Source organism: Pseudonaja textilis, chromosome 1, assembly GCF_049901715.1.
Source record: "Pseudonaja textilis isolate UNSWEBS1 chromosome 1, rPseTex1.2, whole genome shotgun sequence".
In the NCBI taxonomy this organism is placed as follows: Eukaryota; Metazoa; Chordata; class Lepidosauria; order Squamata; family Elapidae; genus Pseudonaja; species Pseudonaja textilis.
The window spans coordinates 9,187,955-9,203,457 of record NC_141990.1 but is presented as its reverse complement, the minus strand read 5'-3'; the positions used below and the strand labels follow the sequence as shown (position 1 = coordinate 9,203,457).

General features: G+C 42.0%; 1 protein-coding gene across 2 annotated transcripts in view; it reads left to right on the top strand.

Annotated features, from left to right (window-relative positions):
• Positions 1-15,503, top strand: part of HEATR6 (HEAT repeat containing 6) — a 42,294-nt gene that overhangs the window by 23,083 nt on the left and 3,708 nt on the right. For both annotated transcript variants that reach the window (XM_026710150.2, XM_087925485.1), the window contains exons 12-19: positions 879-1,234; positions 2,776-2,898; positions 4,150-4,230; positions 6,120-6,254; positions 7,606-7,728; positions 10,172-10,296; positions 11,289-11,385; positions 13,516-13,720. In XM_026710150.2, the coding sequence (XP_026565935.2) occupies positions 879-1,234; positions 2,776-2,898; positions 4,150-4,230; positions 6,120-6,254; positions 7,606-7,728; positions 10,172-10,296; positions 11,289-11,385; positions 13,516-13,720 (1,245 nt within the window). The remainder of the gene's footprint in view (positions 1-878; positions 1,235-2,775; positions 2,899-4,149; positions 4,231-6,119; positions 6,255-7,605; positions 7,729-10,171; positions 10,297-11,288; positions 11,386-13,515; positions 13,721-15,503) is intronic.

The following is a 15,503-nucleotide window of genomic DNA, read 5'->3' as shown; positions in this document are numbered from 1 at the left end:
CTAATGCTGTTTAATTTGAAGCTTTTTCCTTGTGTCTTTCTGAACCGGGTCATTTTTCAATCTTCCTTTCATCGTTCCCATCTTCCGGAGTGCTTGCTGTTTCTTTTCCCAGCCCCGTTCTGATTGCTGCATCCTTTGTCAAGTGGTTTAGGTCAGGGGTTGGCAGCCTTAAATACTCAAAGAGCCATTTGGACCCGTTTCCCACAGAAAAGATAACACCGGGAGCCACAAAACCTTTTCCATGTCTGTCTACTTACTGAGCGGCCACAAATCTAGCACATGTAATGGAATTAAATGTTCTGTTCTCTTCTGAAACTTTTCATTTCTTGGATTTAGCCATGGTTGGCCTACCGGGGACCAAAAAGCTCAATAAATCACATGCCAGCAAGTGTCGCACATTGGCAGTAGTGACACATATTTTGAGCGATGGAGCCGTAGCAGAGAGATAAAAGAGCCACATGTGGCTCCAGAGCCGCAGGTTGCTGACCCCGCAGGTTTAGGTAACAGGCTTGGATTTCCAGGCTGTTCTATGATATTGAGCAGCGTAACCAATCCATAGCCGTTGCTCCTTTCCTTCAGAATCCATAATGCATTAGGGTGCCATCTTTCTTTGGCTTAGAATAACAATAACACTTAGACTTATATACCGCTTCCCACTGCTTTACAGTCCTCAGTCTATTTTCCCCAACAATCTGGGTCCTCATTTTACCAGCCTCGGAAGGATGGAAGGCTGAGTCAACCTTGAGCCTGGTGAGATTCGAGCTGCCAAATTGCAGAGGCAGCCGGCAGTCAACAGAAGTAGCCTGCAGTACTGCACTCTAACCACTGTGCCAGAATAGCTGCTCCATGTGTGCCATCTGTGTTTTCTTTATTCCCAGATGTTAATGTTCGAGTGTCAAGCCTGACTCTACTGGGTTCCATCGTGTCAGCTCAAGCCCCTTTGCCTGAGGTGTCTCTCCTTTTGCAGCAGCCGGTCTCTTTGGGGATGAGCAATGGCACCCCCGCCCTGCTGCTTCGTTCCGGTGCTCCTGAATGGCGCAGAGAACCTCTTCTGGTCTCAGGGGAACCATCGCTTGCCCTGGAGAAGACAACAACCGAGCCCTGTTGGCTCCTGCGTCTCTGCATCTCTCTTGCTGTGTTGCCCCGAGAAGATTGCTATTCGGATAGCGACACCACCTGTGTGTCAACCGTTAGCACCTATGAACCCTCACCAGTTCGCCTGGAGGCACTGCAGGTACGTGGATAAGGAGAGACAGCTGGTTGGTTGCTGATAGAATCTATACCCATCCAATTTGATTCAGCAAATTGGACATGTTGCGGATCCCGTCAACCAAAAGGGTCGACTGTTGGGAACTAGAAGATGGGCCTTCTCTGCTGTAGCCCCTGCCTTGTGGAATATTCTCCCATGAGGGATTAGAATGGCCCCAATCTTCGGAATATGTTAACACCCCCATTTCTCGGTTTTATTGTTAGTTGATGAACTATCTCGGCAACTGTACACCATTATGTTTGGATGCTTTTATTGCTTTTATTGTATTTGCGGTGGAATGCGATCTGTAATTGTGAGCAAGAGCGACAATTCATCCTGGAGTTGTTGCTATGCAGGAAGCAGCTGCAGGAAGGATTCCCCTCTTAACTTCTTTCAGCATTTATCAGATAGTTTGAGTGGCATGGTGACCTAGAGGTGGAGCTCTCGCCTCACGATCAGGAGACTGCGAGTTCGATCCCAGGTAGAGGCAGATACTTCTCTCTCTGGGCACACTGAGAAGGGCATCCGGCCAGTAAATACTCAACTCCATTCAGTTGTTCAGACTCCACCCCACAAGGGATTATGGGATCATTAAAAGAGGATGATGATTTATCAGATAGTTGTGTAGAGTGGTCTGGCCGGAATCAAATAATTGCTTTGAGCTTTTATATCTGTTATTCTTGATTTCCCATGCCTTATGGTATTATAGTTTTAGAATTGCAAGCTGCCCAGAGTCACTTGGCTAAGATGGTGGCTATAGAAACTGATAGATTGGTTGGTTGATTGATTGAATACATAGGCATTTGTTTAAATAAATAAATAGAGATAGAGAAGTACAAAAAGCAAGACTATAGACTAGGCAAAGAGCCTGGAATACATCAAGATCACCTGTAACATTGCTCCCAAAGTTATTAAAGAGATGCAGAAATCATTCCCAGCAGTTATAGCTGAGAATGCTCCTATTTAGCCTCACTTTAGGATTTTAGGATGCATTAGATACTAGATACTAGATACTTACTCTGGGGTGCATCTTTAAATAGTGTTCGGTTTGCAGTTTAATTGATCTGAAAGTCCATAGGACGTGACAGTACATCTGTTCATCTTTTATATGCTGGATAGTTTATTTCAAATTTTCAAATATCAGCTGACAGAAAATAACTTGTATTTTCTTTTAGTTTATTCAGTTGATATTGATGCCCAGTTTGTATAAAAAATTTGAATAGTGAACACTATTTAAAAATATTAATATCAAATTCAAAATAAAAATAAGAACATATGACAAGAATAAAATGAAAGAATGGCAACCATCTTTGATCACAATTGCTATTGGCGATACTATTCAAATGGCAATTTAGATATGTTCTAAATGTCATGCAATAGCAATAGCACTTAGACTTATATACCGCTTTATAGTGCTTTACAGTCCTTTCTAAGCAGTTATTGCCCCCCCAATAGGTTTCCTATTAAATATTAAAACTCCCATTATGTTTCTTCCCTTTCCTTCTCCTGGCTTCAATCTACTATAGGTTTTGGCACTGCTTGTGAAGGGCTATTTTGTCCTTGCTCAAAGCTGTTTACTAGAACTTGGCGAAGTGGCTTGTAAATGCATGGAGGAAGCAGATCCATCGCTTCAGCTCCATGGAGCAAAAGTAAGTACAAACATCCATTTAATGCAGATGTGTTCATCCCACAGCCCCTGGATCACATGTGGCCTTGGACAGCTAATAATATGGTCCCACAAGATTGTAGAAATATTTAAAAAATAAAAGATATACATTATACATGTATGTATATGCATAAACTATACTATATTTATTATTTATTATCTATTTATATACATTATTTATATACTGTGCATTATTATATGCTTTATATGTGGCCCAAGATAATTTCTCTTCGCTCAGTGCGGCCCAGGCAAGCCAAAAGATTGGACAATCATGATTTGAAGCTTTGGAGAAAATTATTTTTTGTTTTATATGGGTTTATCTTATGGAGAATGGTATTTAGCTTATAGAAATATTGATTCCTTGTTGATAAAAAAAATTTTCTTACAGGAAATCCATAAACATAGCTTTACATGTTTTTTTTAAAAAATACAATCTATCTGTGCCGTTGTATTAAATAATGATGGTTCAAAATTACTTATTTTGTGATTCAGAGACTCCATTTGGTGATTTAAATTACTAAACTATACTTAAATGCTGGAATTAAATGTTATTCATACAAAAAATGTGAGAATATTTCAAAGAAACCAACAGGATTTCTTTTCACTGGTTTTCCTTGATTTATTCTAAAAAGAAGCAAAACCTATCAGTAATGAGAGTCACGTTAAGCTATAGTTACTACATAAGCCACACCTGAATAACTTAATCCAAATTAAACCATATTGTGATTTACTGCAATATTAGTTTTGGTCCGGTACATGTAGTTCTCGAGTTACAACCATCATTGGGCAAGAATTTCTGTCGCTAAGTAAGGCGTCTGATAAATGAGTCATGCCTGATTTTATGACCTTTTTTGCCACGGTTGTTAAGCAAATCACTGCAATTGTTAAGTGAATCTGGCTTATTCCATTGACTTTGCTTGTCAGAAGCCAGCTGGAGTGGTGGCAAATGGGAATCCCATGATCTTGGGATGCTGCAGCTGTTATAAATACAGGCCGATGCCAAGCAACCAAATTTTTGATCATGTGACTGTGGGGATGCTGCAACCATCGTAAGTGGGAAGATTGGCTGTAATTCGCCTTTTCTTATGCCTTTGTATCTATGAACGGATACTTTGTATCTATGAACAAATGTAAGTTGAGGACTTACCTGTATAACTGTCTCTGTATGGTATCTTGCTTTGCAAATTCATAATATTCCTTTCTGATATTCCTTTCTTTTCCTTGTTTCTGGCAGCTCCTGGATGAACTTGGAGTGGGTATAATACAACAGCGCAAGCCAGACCTAGTTGCAGATCAGCGAGTACCCATTGACTTGGTATGTCTGGTACTGTTATGGTATTATAGCAATAGCACTTACTTATATACCGCTTCACAAGGCTTTACAGCCCTCTCTAAGCGGTTTACAGAGTCAGCCTCTATTGCCCCCAACAATCTGGGTCCTCATTTGACCGACCATGGAAGGCTGAGTCAACCTTGAGCCTGGTGTGATTTGAACTGCCAAATTGCAAGCAGCCAGTACTGCCTTCTAACCACTGTGCCACCACGGCTCCTTTTAAAATATAAGATAATTATATTTTCTGTCCCCTGTTTTGTTTGTCTTTATTACTTATTTATTGTATGGTAATTCCCATCACATTTCAAAATAAAAAGCATGAGAAACAAAAATATCAATTTCAAATGTAAAATATTGTTGTGGCCCACCGGCAGCCTGCGGAGACAGCAGCAGAGTCAGACAGTGGGGAGGAACCATGGGCCAGTCCGGGACTCTGTGGAGGACTCGGATGAGGGTCCTGTGTCCGATACAGAGATGGGGCCAGGACCATCTGGGAGTTATGTGCTGACTCCAGAGCTTCCAGAATCTGACAGCAGCGAGGCAGAGGAACAAGGGGAGCCTATTCCCAGTGCGCGCATGCGCAGAGCTGCCAGAAGGCAAGAGCAGTTAAGACAAAAGGGGCGACTCGGGAGTAAGGCTTGGAGGAGGAGCAAAGGGATGGGAACCTTTGCAGGAAGCAACCTTGTTCGTACTGGTCAGTTTGAAACCTGAAGCTCTGTGTTGAATTTGGCCTTATATAACTAATTGGAAATTTCGTTGTTGGCAGCATTTCAAGGAAGATAAAGGTGCGTGCTTACCAGATTTATCCTTGTCAGACTTCCATGGGACGATTACAAACTGTTTGAGACTCATTGCGGCCTGTGAATGACTAAAATTCACAGCTGTTGAAATAAAGGAAAAAGGGTTTTGGGACTAACGTGTGTTTGTTAGTGTCTCAATAAGCCTTGTCAGAACAAATATTACAAACGTATACCTACAGACATAATATTCCGCTTCATTTATCGCAGTCAGGAACTTGGCTTTGGGTTGTTGTTTTTAATTTGAAACATTTTCTTCCCATCTCCAGTTGAAAAAGTTTTTTTTAGGGTAGCTCAGTAGTAAAGAGACCCCTATAAATCACAATGATAGAATAAAAATTCAATAGGAAAGGTAAATAAAGTAAGCTTGTCCCCCACTTCTTAATTAACTTGTTAGAAAGGGCAGCTGGAATGAAAAACAATTCAAAGGAAGGAAGTCAAAAGATATTCAAATTTTTTGAATAAATTTGATGCCTAATTGACTAATTTGAAATCGATAGGAATCTTGAAAAAGAATTGAATCCGTTTTCTGGAGGAAGAGATGACGGGCCCTTTCTCAGTTCAACTCCCTCACAGGGTTGTTGTCGGGAAAATAGAAGGAGAGATTATTCAATATTTATTGCTTTGAGTTATTTCTAATAATAAAAAAGTGGAATAAAAAAGTGGAATTAAAAAAACTAATCAGTTAAATAAATAAATAAAATACACGAATGATGGCAAGATTTGCTTTTTTACAAACAGTAGCCTTTGCCTTATTTCATTCATATCTAGATTTATAATAAGAGCCATGGTGGCGCAGTGGTTAGAGTGCAATATTGCGGGCTAACTCTACCCACAGCCAGGAGTTCAATCCTGGCTGGCTCAAGGTTGACTCGGCCTTCCATCTTTCCAAGATTGGTAAAATGAGGACCCAGATTGTGAGGAATATGCTGACTCCGTAAACCACTCAGAGAGTGTAAAAAACTATTGGGTGGCATATAATCTCAGTGCTAGAGATAAAAAAAATATATCTCTGTGAATGAAAAATATATCTCTGTGAATGAAACTGCAAGGATTTTCTTTACCACCTCATAGGTCGTGACATTCTGGACAAGGATGCTGAATGGACCTTTACCGGCTGCCCTCCAAAATGCCGAGCACCCAACTCTCCAGACCAGCACGTGTGATGCCCTCTCCTCTATTTTGCCTGAAGCTTTTAGCCGTCTCCCTGTAAGTGCATGGCTAGGACCTGTGTTTGTATTAAGTTTGCAAGTGCAAGATTTGAAAGCCATCAATAAACGTTGTTTGGTTTTGCTGACAGAGATACTTGCTGAGACTGCGAAGCTGGCAAAATGGCATCCAGTCACTTCATGTTGTGAACTATTGCATCTGTTGAGAACTAGATTGCTTCTGGCGCCCCCTCCTGTAAGTGTAGGAGAAGAACAGAAAGAGGTGGGGGAGGGTGGAGTTAAGCATGTCATCACCTTAGAATTGTTACAGTCCCACCAATGATCTAAGTCCATCCCTTTTGAATTCTCTTGACCATTCTCTCATACAGGTAGTCCTTGTCTTACAACAGTTCATTTAGTGACTGTTCGAAGTTACAATGGCACTGCAAAAGTGCATTTTTCACACTTTTGACCATTGAAGCCTCCTCATGATCACATGATCAAAATCTGGATGCTTAGCAACATGCTCATACTTATGACAGTTGCAGTGTCATGTCGCAAGAACTGTGTTACTAACTTAATAACTGCAGCTGATTCACTTAGCAATTGTGGCAAGAAAGGTTATAAAACGGGGCAAAACTCACAACAGATGTTTCACTTGGGCAATAGAAATTTTGGGCTCAGTTGTGGTCTTAAGTCAAGGACTAACTGTATTGAACTTTATTGACTAGATTCTTATGTATAGCTTGAGCAATAAATCATCTTAACTGCAACTTGACATATGAACCTGGTTCTTTGCACTGACAATAAGTCATTCTAAAAAGGGTACACTGTGCCAGTGCTTTGCTATCCTTTGGCACTGCATCAGTTTCTAGGTTAGGCATTTTAATTTACTCTTGGGATGAAATACGTTAGTAGATTGAGTTTAATCCACTAAGAGCCGCAGTGATGCAGTGGTTAAAATGCACTACTGTCTGCAGGCTACTTCTGCTGACTGCCATCTGCCGGCAGTTTGGCAGTTCGAATCTCAGAAGGCTTATAGTTGACTCAGCCTTCCATCCTTCTGAAATCGATAAAATGAGGACCCAGATGGTTGAGGGCAAGAGGCTGACTCTGTAAACCGCTTAGAGAGGGCTGTAAAAGCAGCGTGAAGTACTATCTAAGTGCTATTGCTATTGCAGTCTAACTCTGCCCACTGCTAAGAGTTTGATCCTGACTGGCTCAAGGTTGACTCAGCCTTTCATCCTTCCAAGATTACTAAAATGAGGAGCCAGATTGTTGTGGGGCAATAGGCTGACTCTGTAAACCGCTTAGAGAGGGCCATAAAGCAGTATATAAGTCTAAATGCTATTGCTAAATGCTATTAAGTTTTGCAACTCTCAAGGACTGACTTCTTTCTGTTGTTGATGCAGGACAACAAGCAGATCCTTTGCATCACGATCCTTCTTGGACTCAGCCACAGTGAGAATCCTCTGGTGAAAGCCGCAGCTTCACGGGCGCTTGGGGTGTACATTGTCTTCCCGTGCCTTCAGCAGGTAAAGCACCTGAGCTGCTTTGGTTTTTGCTTTATCCGACTGTAAAATGAAACTTCCTCAACCAACACCTAAACAGTGCCGTACCCAGAAAAAGAGGAACCCTGTTTTGTAGTGCTGGGGAAAGTTTTCACAGTTTTATGGAGATTCTCAGTCCTCCAGATCGTGGTTGTCCCAAAGGGAGACCCTTTTCAGGAGGCAGTTGCCCCTTTTCAGGAGGCAACTGGACTTTCTTGGTTTTTCTTTGAAGATGTTTCTCTTCTCATCCCAGAAGCTTTTTCAGTTCTCTTTTCACTGTTTTGTAAAAGAGCAGTGGACAAGATCTGTTCTCATACCAGAGTGATACTTACAGCCATTTTTTTCCCCTCTGTACAAAAACCTCTCAGTCCCACAGATATTATGCACTGTGTACAGATTGTCCTCGACGTACAACAGCTCATTTAGTGATTGTTCAAAGTGACGACGGCACTGAAAAAAGTGACTTGTAACCATTTTTCAGTTACAACCTTTGCAGCATCCCCATGACTATATGATCAAAATTCAGAGGGTTGGTAACAAGTTCATACTTACGACCGTTGCTGTATCCCAAAGGGGATCCCCTTTTGTGACCTTCTGCCCAGCAAAGCCAATGGGGAATCCAGATTCACTTAATAACTGTGTTAGTAACTTGGCAATTGCAATGATTCACTGAACAACTGTGGCAAGAAATGTCATAAAATGGACCAAAATTCACTTAAGAAACATCTCATTTAGCAACAGAAATTTGGGGCTCAATTGTTATCATAAATTGAGGACTACCTGCACAGAATTTTTGCCACAGCATGTATTATTATGATAATTAAATCATAATTATAACTTTAGAGCCACCTGAGTTCAGGTGACTGTTCCTTAAAAATTAGAAACATAGAGCTAAGCAAGAAAACTCCAATTTTTGTCTGGAAAAGATAATATATGATAAAAACAACCAGCAGGGGAATGGCTTGGTATTTACCTTAGAGAAAGGTCTGGGAGAACCGGCTAGGTCTTCAGAGACTTTTGGAATATCATTAGGGTGGGAGCCCTTATGTTGTATCCTGTCTCAAAAGCAGGGGGAAAAAAACCCCAGGCATTTAAATCTCTATTTGCAAGTGAGATCTCTTGCCTCAGCAGATGGCAGCATCTAGCCAACCTTGGTTGGTCTCAAAAGTAATTGACAGGCTCCAGGGAACCTCAGGTCCGTAGGCCAGAATAAGGGAGTCGGAACAGAGAAAGCATTGACAAACCACTTTTGAATAAACTGCAGAGATGCATACCCACAATCAACTTGACTTTTACATTGTAAGCACGAATCACGCTGTCTGAATTGGGCAGCCTTGTAAAGCTATGAATGCAGGATCCCACCGGCCACCGGGACCAGAGGTTTAAACTTCTGAGTTTTCAGACTCAATACCCCCAAAGGACAACTGTTTAGTTGTCGATTGGGGTATTGATGGCCAGCTATGAAGTTGTTGACTGCTGATTCTTTGTGCAACAGCCAAAGTTCCTTGTGCAACAGCCAGCTGCTTAAAAGCCACCTATCAACACCCCAATCGACAATTAAAAATCCACACACCACCAGGCACCACATAAATATGATAGACTAGCCTAAAGCATATTAGACCCTGCAGCATTATTCTTGGGCATGTATATTTGCCTTCATTCATGAAAGCAATGAATGAATGAATGTCTGGAAAAGTGAATGTCTCCTGGGGGCAGGGGGGTGGAAGCAAGTTTAAATAGTTTAGCAATTGAAGTAGAAATAGAGTTAGGGGCAGGTTACCAAAGAAAGTCAGTTAGGAAGCAAGAAAGGAGAGTCCAATAAGGCTGTGGTTCTGAAGAGCAGCGTGGAGCTGCACGGATAGCAGGAAATGCAGAAAAGCAATTAAAGTAATGATAAGATTGTGACAAGGGTATGCATATGGTACATTGAAGCAATTGTGGTTGATTCTTAAGTAGCTATGATAGCATTGAAATGAAAAGTTTTTTCCAAACCATTGCAACATCAGGGGATCAGACAAGTTTGGCTACAGCTCATCTGTAATTAAAAATCGGTAAAACGATGAACATCTTGGGTAAGACAATACTGCTTCCTTAGAGAAGATACATTCTTAAAATTTGATGGTGTTGAGGAAGAAATTACACAATACCGCGTTTCCCTGAAAATAAGACTGAGCCTTATATTCATTTTTCCTCCAAAAGACACATTAGGGCTTATTTTCCTGTTAGGTCTTATTTTGGGGGAAATGCATCTGGGTGACAATCTCAATTAGTGCTTATTTTGGGGGGTAGGGCTTATATTACGAGCATCCTGAAGAATCATGCTATGGCTTTTTCCTGGTTGGGGCTTATTTTCAAGGAAACAGGGTATGTAGCAGACTATGTGGGGGTGGGGGATAACAATATATTAATGACCAATATCTGATCTTAGGATGTGATGTTTGTCACTGATACGGCCAACACAGTTCTGAATTCTCTTGGTGATCCTTCTCCAAATGTCCGTGCCAAAGCAGCTTGGTCTTTGGGAAATCTGACAGACACTCTAATCATCAACAAGTAGGTTGCTGGTTTAAGGTTATTTCTTCTTCCCTTTCCTTTCTTTAATGATGAATCCAAGTTCCTGGAACACAATTCAAAACAAAAAAACATACAGAAGTATCCTAAAGGAAAGGAATTAACTATGAGAGGCCATTTTCAAATGAATACTATAACTCAGCTGTGGTTAACCTTTTTGGCACCAAGTGCTGAAACGGGAGTACGTGCGCATACGTTGGAAACCAGAAGAGCAGCTTCCTGACACGCGGATGGTAGCACTGGAAACCGTAAGTTAGCTTCCCAGCGCACACATATGCACTGGTTGCCTGATCTTCCGGTTTCTAACATGCATATGCATGTGAAGACCAATTGGCTGGCATGCGCATGCGTTCTTGGGAGCTGTTCTTCCTTTTTCCAGTGCTCCCGTGCCCACGAAGACCAGCTGGCTGGCATGCGCAAGTGCTCCGGGGAGCTGCTCTTCCAGTTTCCAGAGCTCCCGTACACATAAAGACCAGCTGGCTGGTGTGCGCATGCACTCTGGAGAGCTGGTGTTCCAGTTTCCAGTGCTCCCGCGTGTGCAAAGATCAGCTGGCTTGCGCACATGTGCGTGCCGGAACCCGGAAGAGCAACGGACAACGGCTGTTATGCCTGGAGAGATGGTCCTGCGTGTCACTTCTGGCACATGTGGCATAGGTTTGCCATCACAGCTATAACTAATTCATACGTTGAAAGGGACAGACAAAAGAATATAAAAACTCAAAGCCCCTTTATTCATCAGATGTAGAGATTGCTCATAATGCCACATTTTTGTAATGTCTTCTCAGATATGAACATGTTATTTAAAAAAAACACTTCAATCTCTCCAAATCAAGCCCTCTTTAAAAATAATGAAAGATACAAAAGGTATAAATTGGAGAGGCTGCTTCAAGATGGACTCCTGTGGATATTTGTTGGTATTTTTGATCTTGCTGGAGTGGTTTCTGATTTCTTTGTTTTTGTTTGGTGGGAAACAGGGAGATAATGGGACAAAGTTTCCAGGATGAATTCTCAGACTTGTTACTCCTGAAAATGTTACGATCAGCAACCGAGGCATCGAAAGACAAAGATAAGGCAAGTATCTCAAGATTTGCGCACGTGAGCTTATAAAAAGGCAGCAGATTGTACAGTTTGGCAGGCAACATTTGTCAAGTTACATATAAGTGGGAAAGTGCCAAGAAAAACACCAAGCGATTCAGTGGGAACAGAACAAATGTGATGAGATGGACTAACCTGTGAAGGACATAGAAGTCGGAGTTACTTATTTAAACAGGGAAGATTTTCATTTAAAAATGGACCTACTGTGGGTTTTCTCTCTTCAGAGCCAGCTTGGTATAGTGCAGGGCTGTCAAATTCCCGGCCCGCGGTCCAGATGCGTCACCCCCCTGGACACGCCCACTCCCAGTTAAGCGAAGGGGGGGAAAGTCCCGATACGTCATGTGACACTGCCGCGAGGACGTGAGTTTGATACCCCTGGTATAGCGGGTAAGATGCTGACTGAGAAACCAGGAGATTGTGAGTTCTAGTTCCGCCTTAGGCATGAAAACTGGCTGGGTGACTTTGGGCCAGTTACTTTCTCTCAGCTCAACCCACCCCACAGGGTTGTTGTTGTGGGGAAAATAAGAGGAGGAAGGTGTTTTAGGCATGTTTGCCACCTTGAGTTACTTAAAAAGTGAACTTGTTCCTCAGTTCTCTTCCTCAGTTCTAGAAAGGGCAGCTGGAATGGAAAATAATTCAAAGGGAGTCAAAAGGTAATGATCACCTTTTGACTAAATTTGACCCTTGATTGACTAATTTGAAATCAGTAGGAATCAAATCTTGTCTTGAAAAACAATTGAAGCGATTTCCTGGAGGAAGAGACCACGGGCCAGTTCCTCCCTCTCAGCCCAACTCACCTCACAAGGTTGTTATGGGAAAAATAGGAAAATGTGTTTTGGGCATGTTTGCTGCCTTGAGTAAGCAAGTAATAAAGGCAGGATAAAAATCAATCAAATAAACGAATATCAATATATAAAGTATACAATTCCCTGTAACACATCTTGATATTTTTTTACCATTTATTCAACAGGCTCATGGAGAAAATATATCTAGGCGGTTGCTAGGAATTGAAAATGACTTGATAGCACATAATTAATTTTAACAGGCTGGTTCTTTTTAGGGGAATTTGAAGCTTGACAATTGCATTTTTTTACAGATGATTCTTCACCACGGGAAACTCTGTTTGCAGCCTCTTTTAAGCATTTTAATATCATCTGTACAGCCTTCTCAGGACACTGTACACAATGTGATTTGTATTTGTATTTTTGCCTCATACAATAGACAAAATTACAAATCCCTAATGTGACAGCATTTGTGAGAGAAAAAAAACAGAAATAAAAATACAATGGAATATTACAATAACATTTATTTATTTGTCTCTATCCTGCATTTATTGTTTTTACAAATAAGTCAAAATATCCAACATATTCTCCTATTGTCCCCATAACAACCACCCTGTGAGGTGAATTGGGCTGAGCGGGAGTGGCTGGCCCAACATCACCCAGCCGGCTTTCATGGCTAAAGCAGGACTTGAATTGCTCAAAATCTCCTGATTTCTACTGATGCCTTAACCAGTAGACCAAGCATATACCAAGTAGATAATTTACTGATTTTCTGTCTATACAATGCAGAATGTCGCTTCAGGGTATAAGAAAAGCAAGCACAAAGACATTGAAATGCTTTTCTAAATAAACCAAGTCCAGTGGTCCCTTTTTATAACCCCAGTAATCCCATAATTCAGGATAGAGTCGAGGCGACTTTATGGAGCTGAGCATTTAATGCCCTTCCTGACACCTATGTGGAGTTTGCAGCAGATTTTTATTTTATTTTTTTGCGCCCAGAGAGAGAAATATCTACTATTTCCTAGGATTGAACTTTCAACCTTCCCAGTAGGAGGCGGCCTTCTTTACCACTGGGCCACCATGCCACTCAGTCAAAAATAAACATCATGCCAGTTGATTTTTTTACACACTGCTAGCTTGCAAGAAAGAAGGTTTGAAGTGGTACCCTTGTCCTTACGAAGACCTGGTCCATTCTATCGGCTCAGAGGCCTGAAAAGGCCGGACTTCAGAGCAAGATGGATTCATGACATCGTTCAGTACTTTAAGGCAGTAACAGCTCTAGTTTTTTTAGTACAAGCCACAGACTTTTCCCATCTCTCTTCAGGTCAAGAGCAATGCTGTCCGAGCCCTGGGAAACCTCCTTCATTTTCTCCAGCCGTCCCACATCGCCAGCCCCAAATTCAGCCAACCCATTGAGGAATCCATCCAGGCTCTGACGTCGACAGTGCAGAGTGATGCCACGATGAAAGTGCGTTGGAATGCCTGCTACGCCCTCGGAAATGTCTTTAAAAACCCTGCCTTGCCGTTGGGTAAGTAAAAATGACAAGTGTTATTTTCAGGTGCAATTCAGAGGTGGCATTCAGCAGGTTCTGACCAGTTCCGGAGAACTGGTAGCAAGAAATTTTGAGTAGTTTGGAGAACCCATTGGTACCTTCCCGCCAGGAGTGGGGAGGGAATGGGGATTTTGCAGTAACCTTCCCCTGCCACGCCCACCAAGCCACACCCACCAAGCCACTCCACGTCCACCAAGCCACGCCCACAGAACCGGTAGTAAAAAAAAATTGAATCCCACCACTGGTGCCATTGAATTGAATACTTGATTTGGCCAAGTGTGATTAGACACACAGACGGATTCATCTCCGACAAAGAAGCTCTTGGTGTACAAGCAAAGCCACAGAATAGTGACTATCCTCATAATAGCACAGGCAGTCCTCAACTTACAACGGTGCATCTAGTGACCGTTAGAAGTTACAAGGGCACTGAAAAAGGTGACAGATAAACCATTTTCCACACCTATGTCCACTGCAGCATCCCCATGGTCACGCAATCAACATTTGGATGCTTGGCAACTGTCAGGTATTTATGACAATTGCAGTGTCCTGGGATCAGATGATCCCCTTTTGCAACCTCCTGACAAGCAAAGTCAAGGAGGGAGCCAGATTCATTTAACGGCCATGTTACTAGCTTGACAACTGCAGTGATTCACTTAACAAAAAGTGTCAGGAAAAGTTGTAAAATGGGGCAAAACTCGCTCAACTACCTCGCTTAGTAACAGAAATTTTGGGCTCAATGGTGGTCTTAAATCATGGACTACCTGTACTGGTAGTCCTCGACTTACAACAGTTCATTTAGTGACCAAAGTTATGGTGGTAATGAAAAAAGTGACTTATGACCATTTTTCACACTTATGACTGTTGTTAAGCTTCCCCATGGTCATCTGATTTACATTTGGATGCTTGGCAACTGACTCACATTTATGACGGTTACAGTGTCCCAGGGTCACCTGATCCCCTTTTATGACCTTCTGACAAATAAAGTCAACGGGGAAACCAGATTCACTTAAAAGCCTTGTTCCTAATTTAAGAATTGCAGTGATTCACTTAACAAACGTGGTGAGAAAAGTCATAAAATGGGGCAAAACTCACTTAACAAAACTCTCACTCAGCAACATATGTTTTGGGCTTAATTGTGATCATAAGTTGAGGACTACCTGTATTACCAATAAGAGTGAGGAGCAAGAAAGGTAATAAGGATAAATAACAATACTACAGCCATACTACATCGATAAATACAGAAATGTCCCCTAGTCCTTTATTAGCGCTAACTCCCCCTCCCATCTTGTTGTGTTAACTGGCCATAATTTCTGGTTGTATAAATCTCCTTGCTTATCCATGGAGACCAAGTGGTCCTAGTGGCCAGTTTTAAGTTTCTGGGTGTTACCCTAAAAGAGGACCTGACCTGGGGGTGCTAACATTGCAGCCCTGGTCAAAAGGGCCCAGCAGAGATTATACCACCTGAGACTTCTCAGAAAACAACCACTGAATGAAAAACTGCTGGTGACCTTCTACCGCTGCACCAGAGAGAGCATTTTAACATGCTGCACCTCTGTATGGTTTGCCAATTGCACAGTGGCAGATAGGACAGAGCACCAGAGGGTTAACATCATTGCCCAGAAGATCACTGGTTGCCCTCTCCCCTTTTTGGAAGAGCTTTATAGCTCCCGCTGCCTTAAGAAAGTTCAAAACATTCTCAAAGATCCACCTCATCCTGGGCACCCTTATTTTGAACTATTACCATCTGGCAGGCGGCACA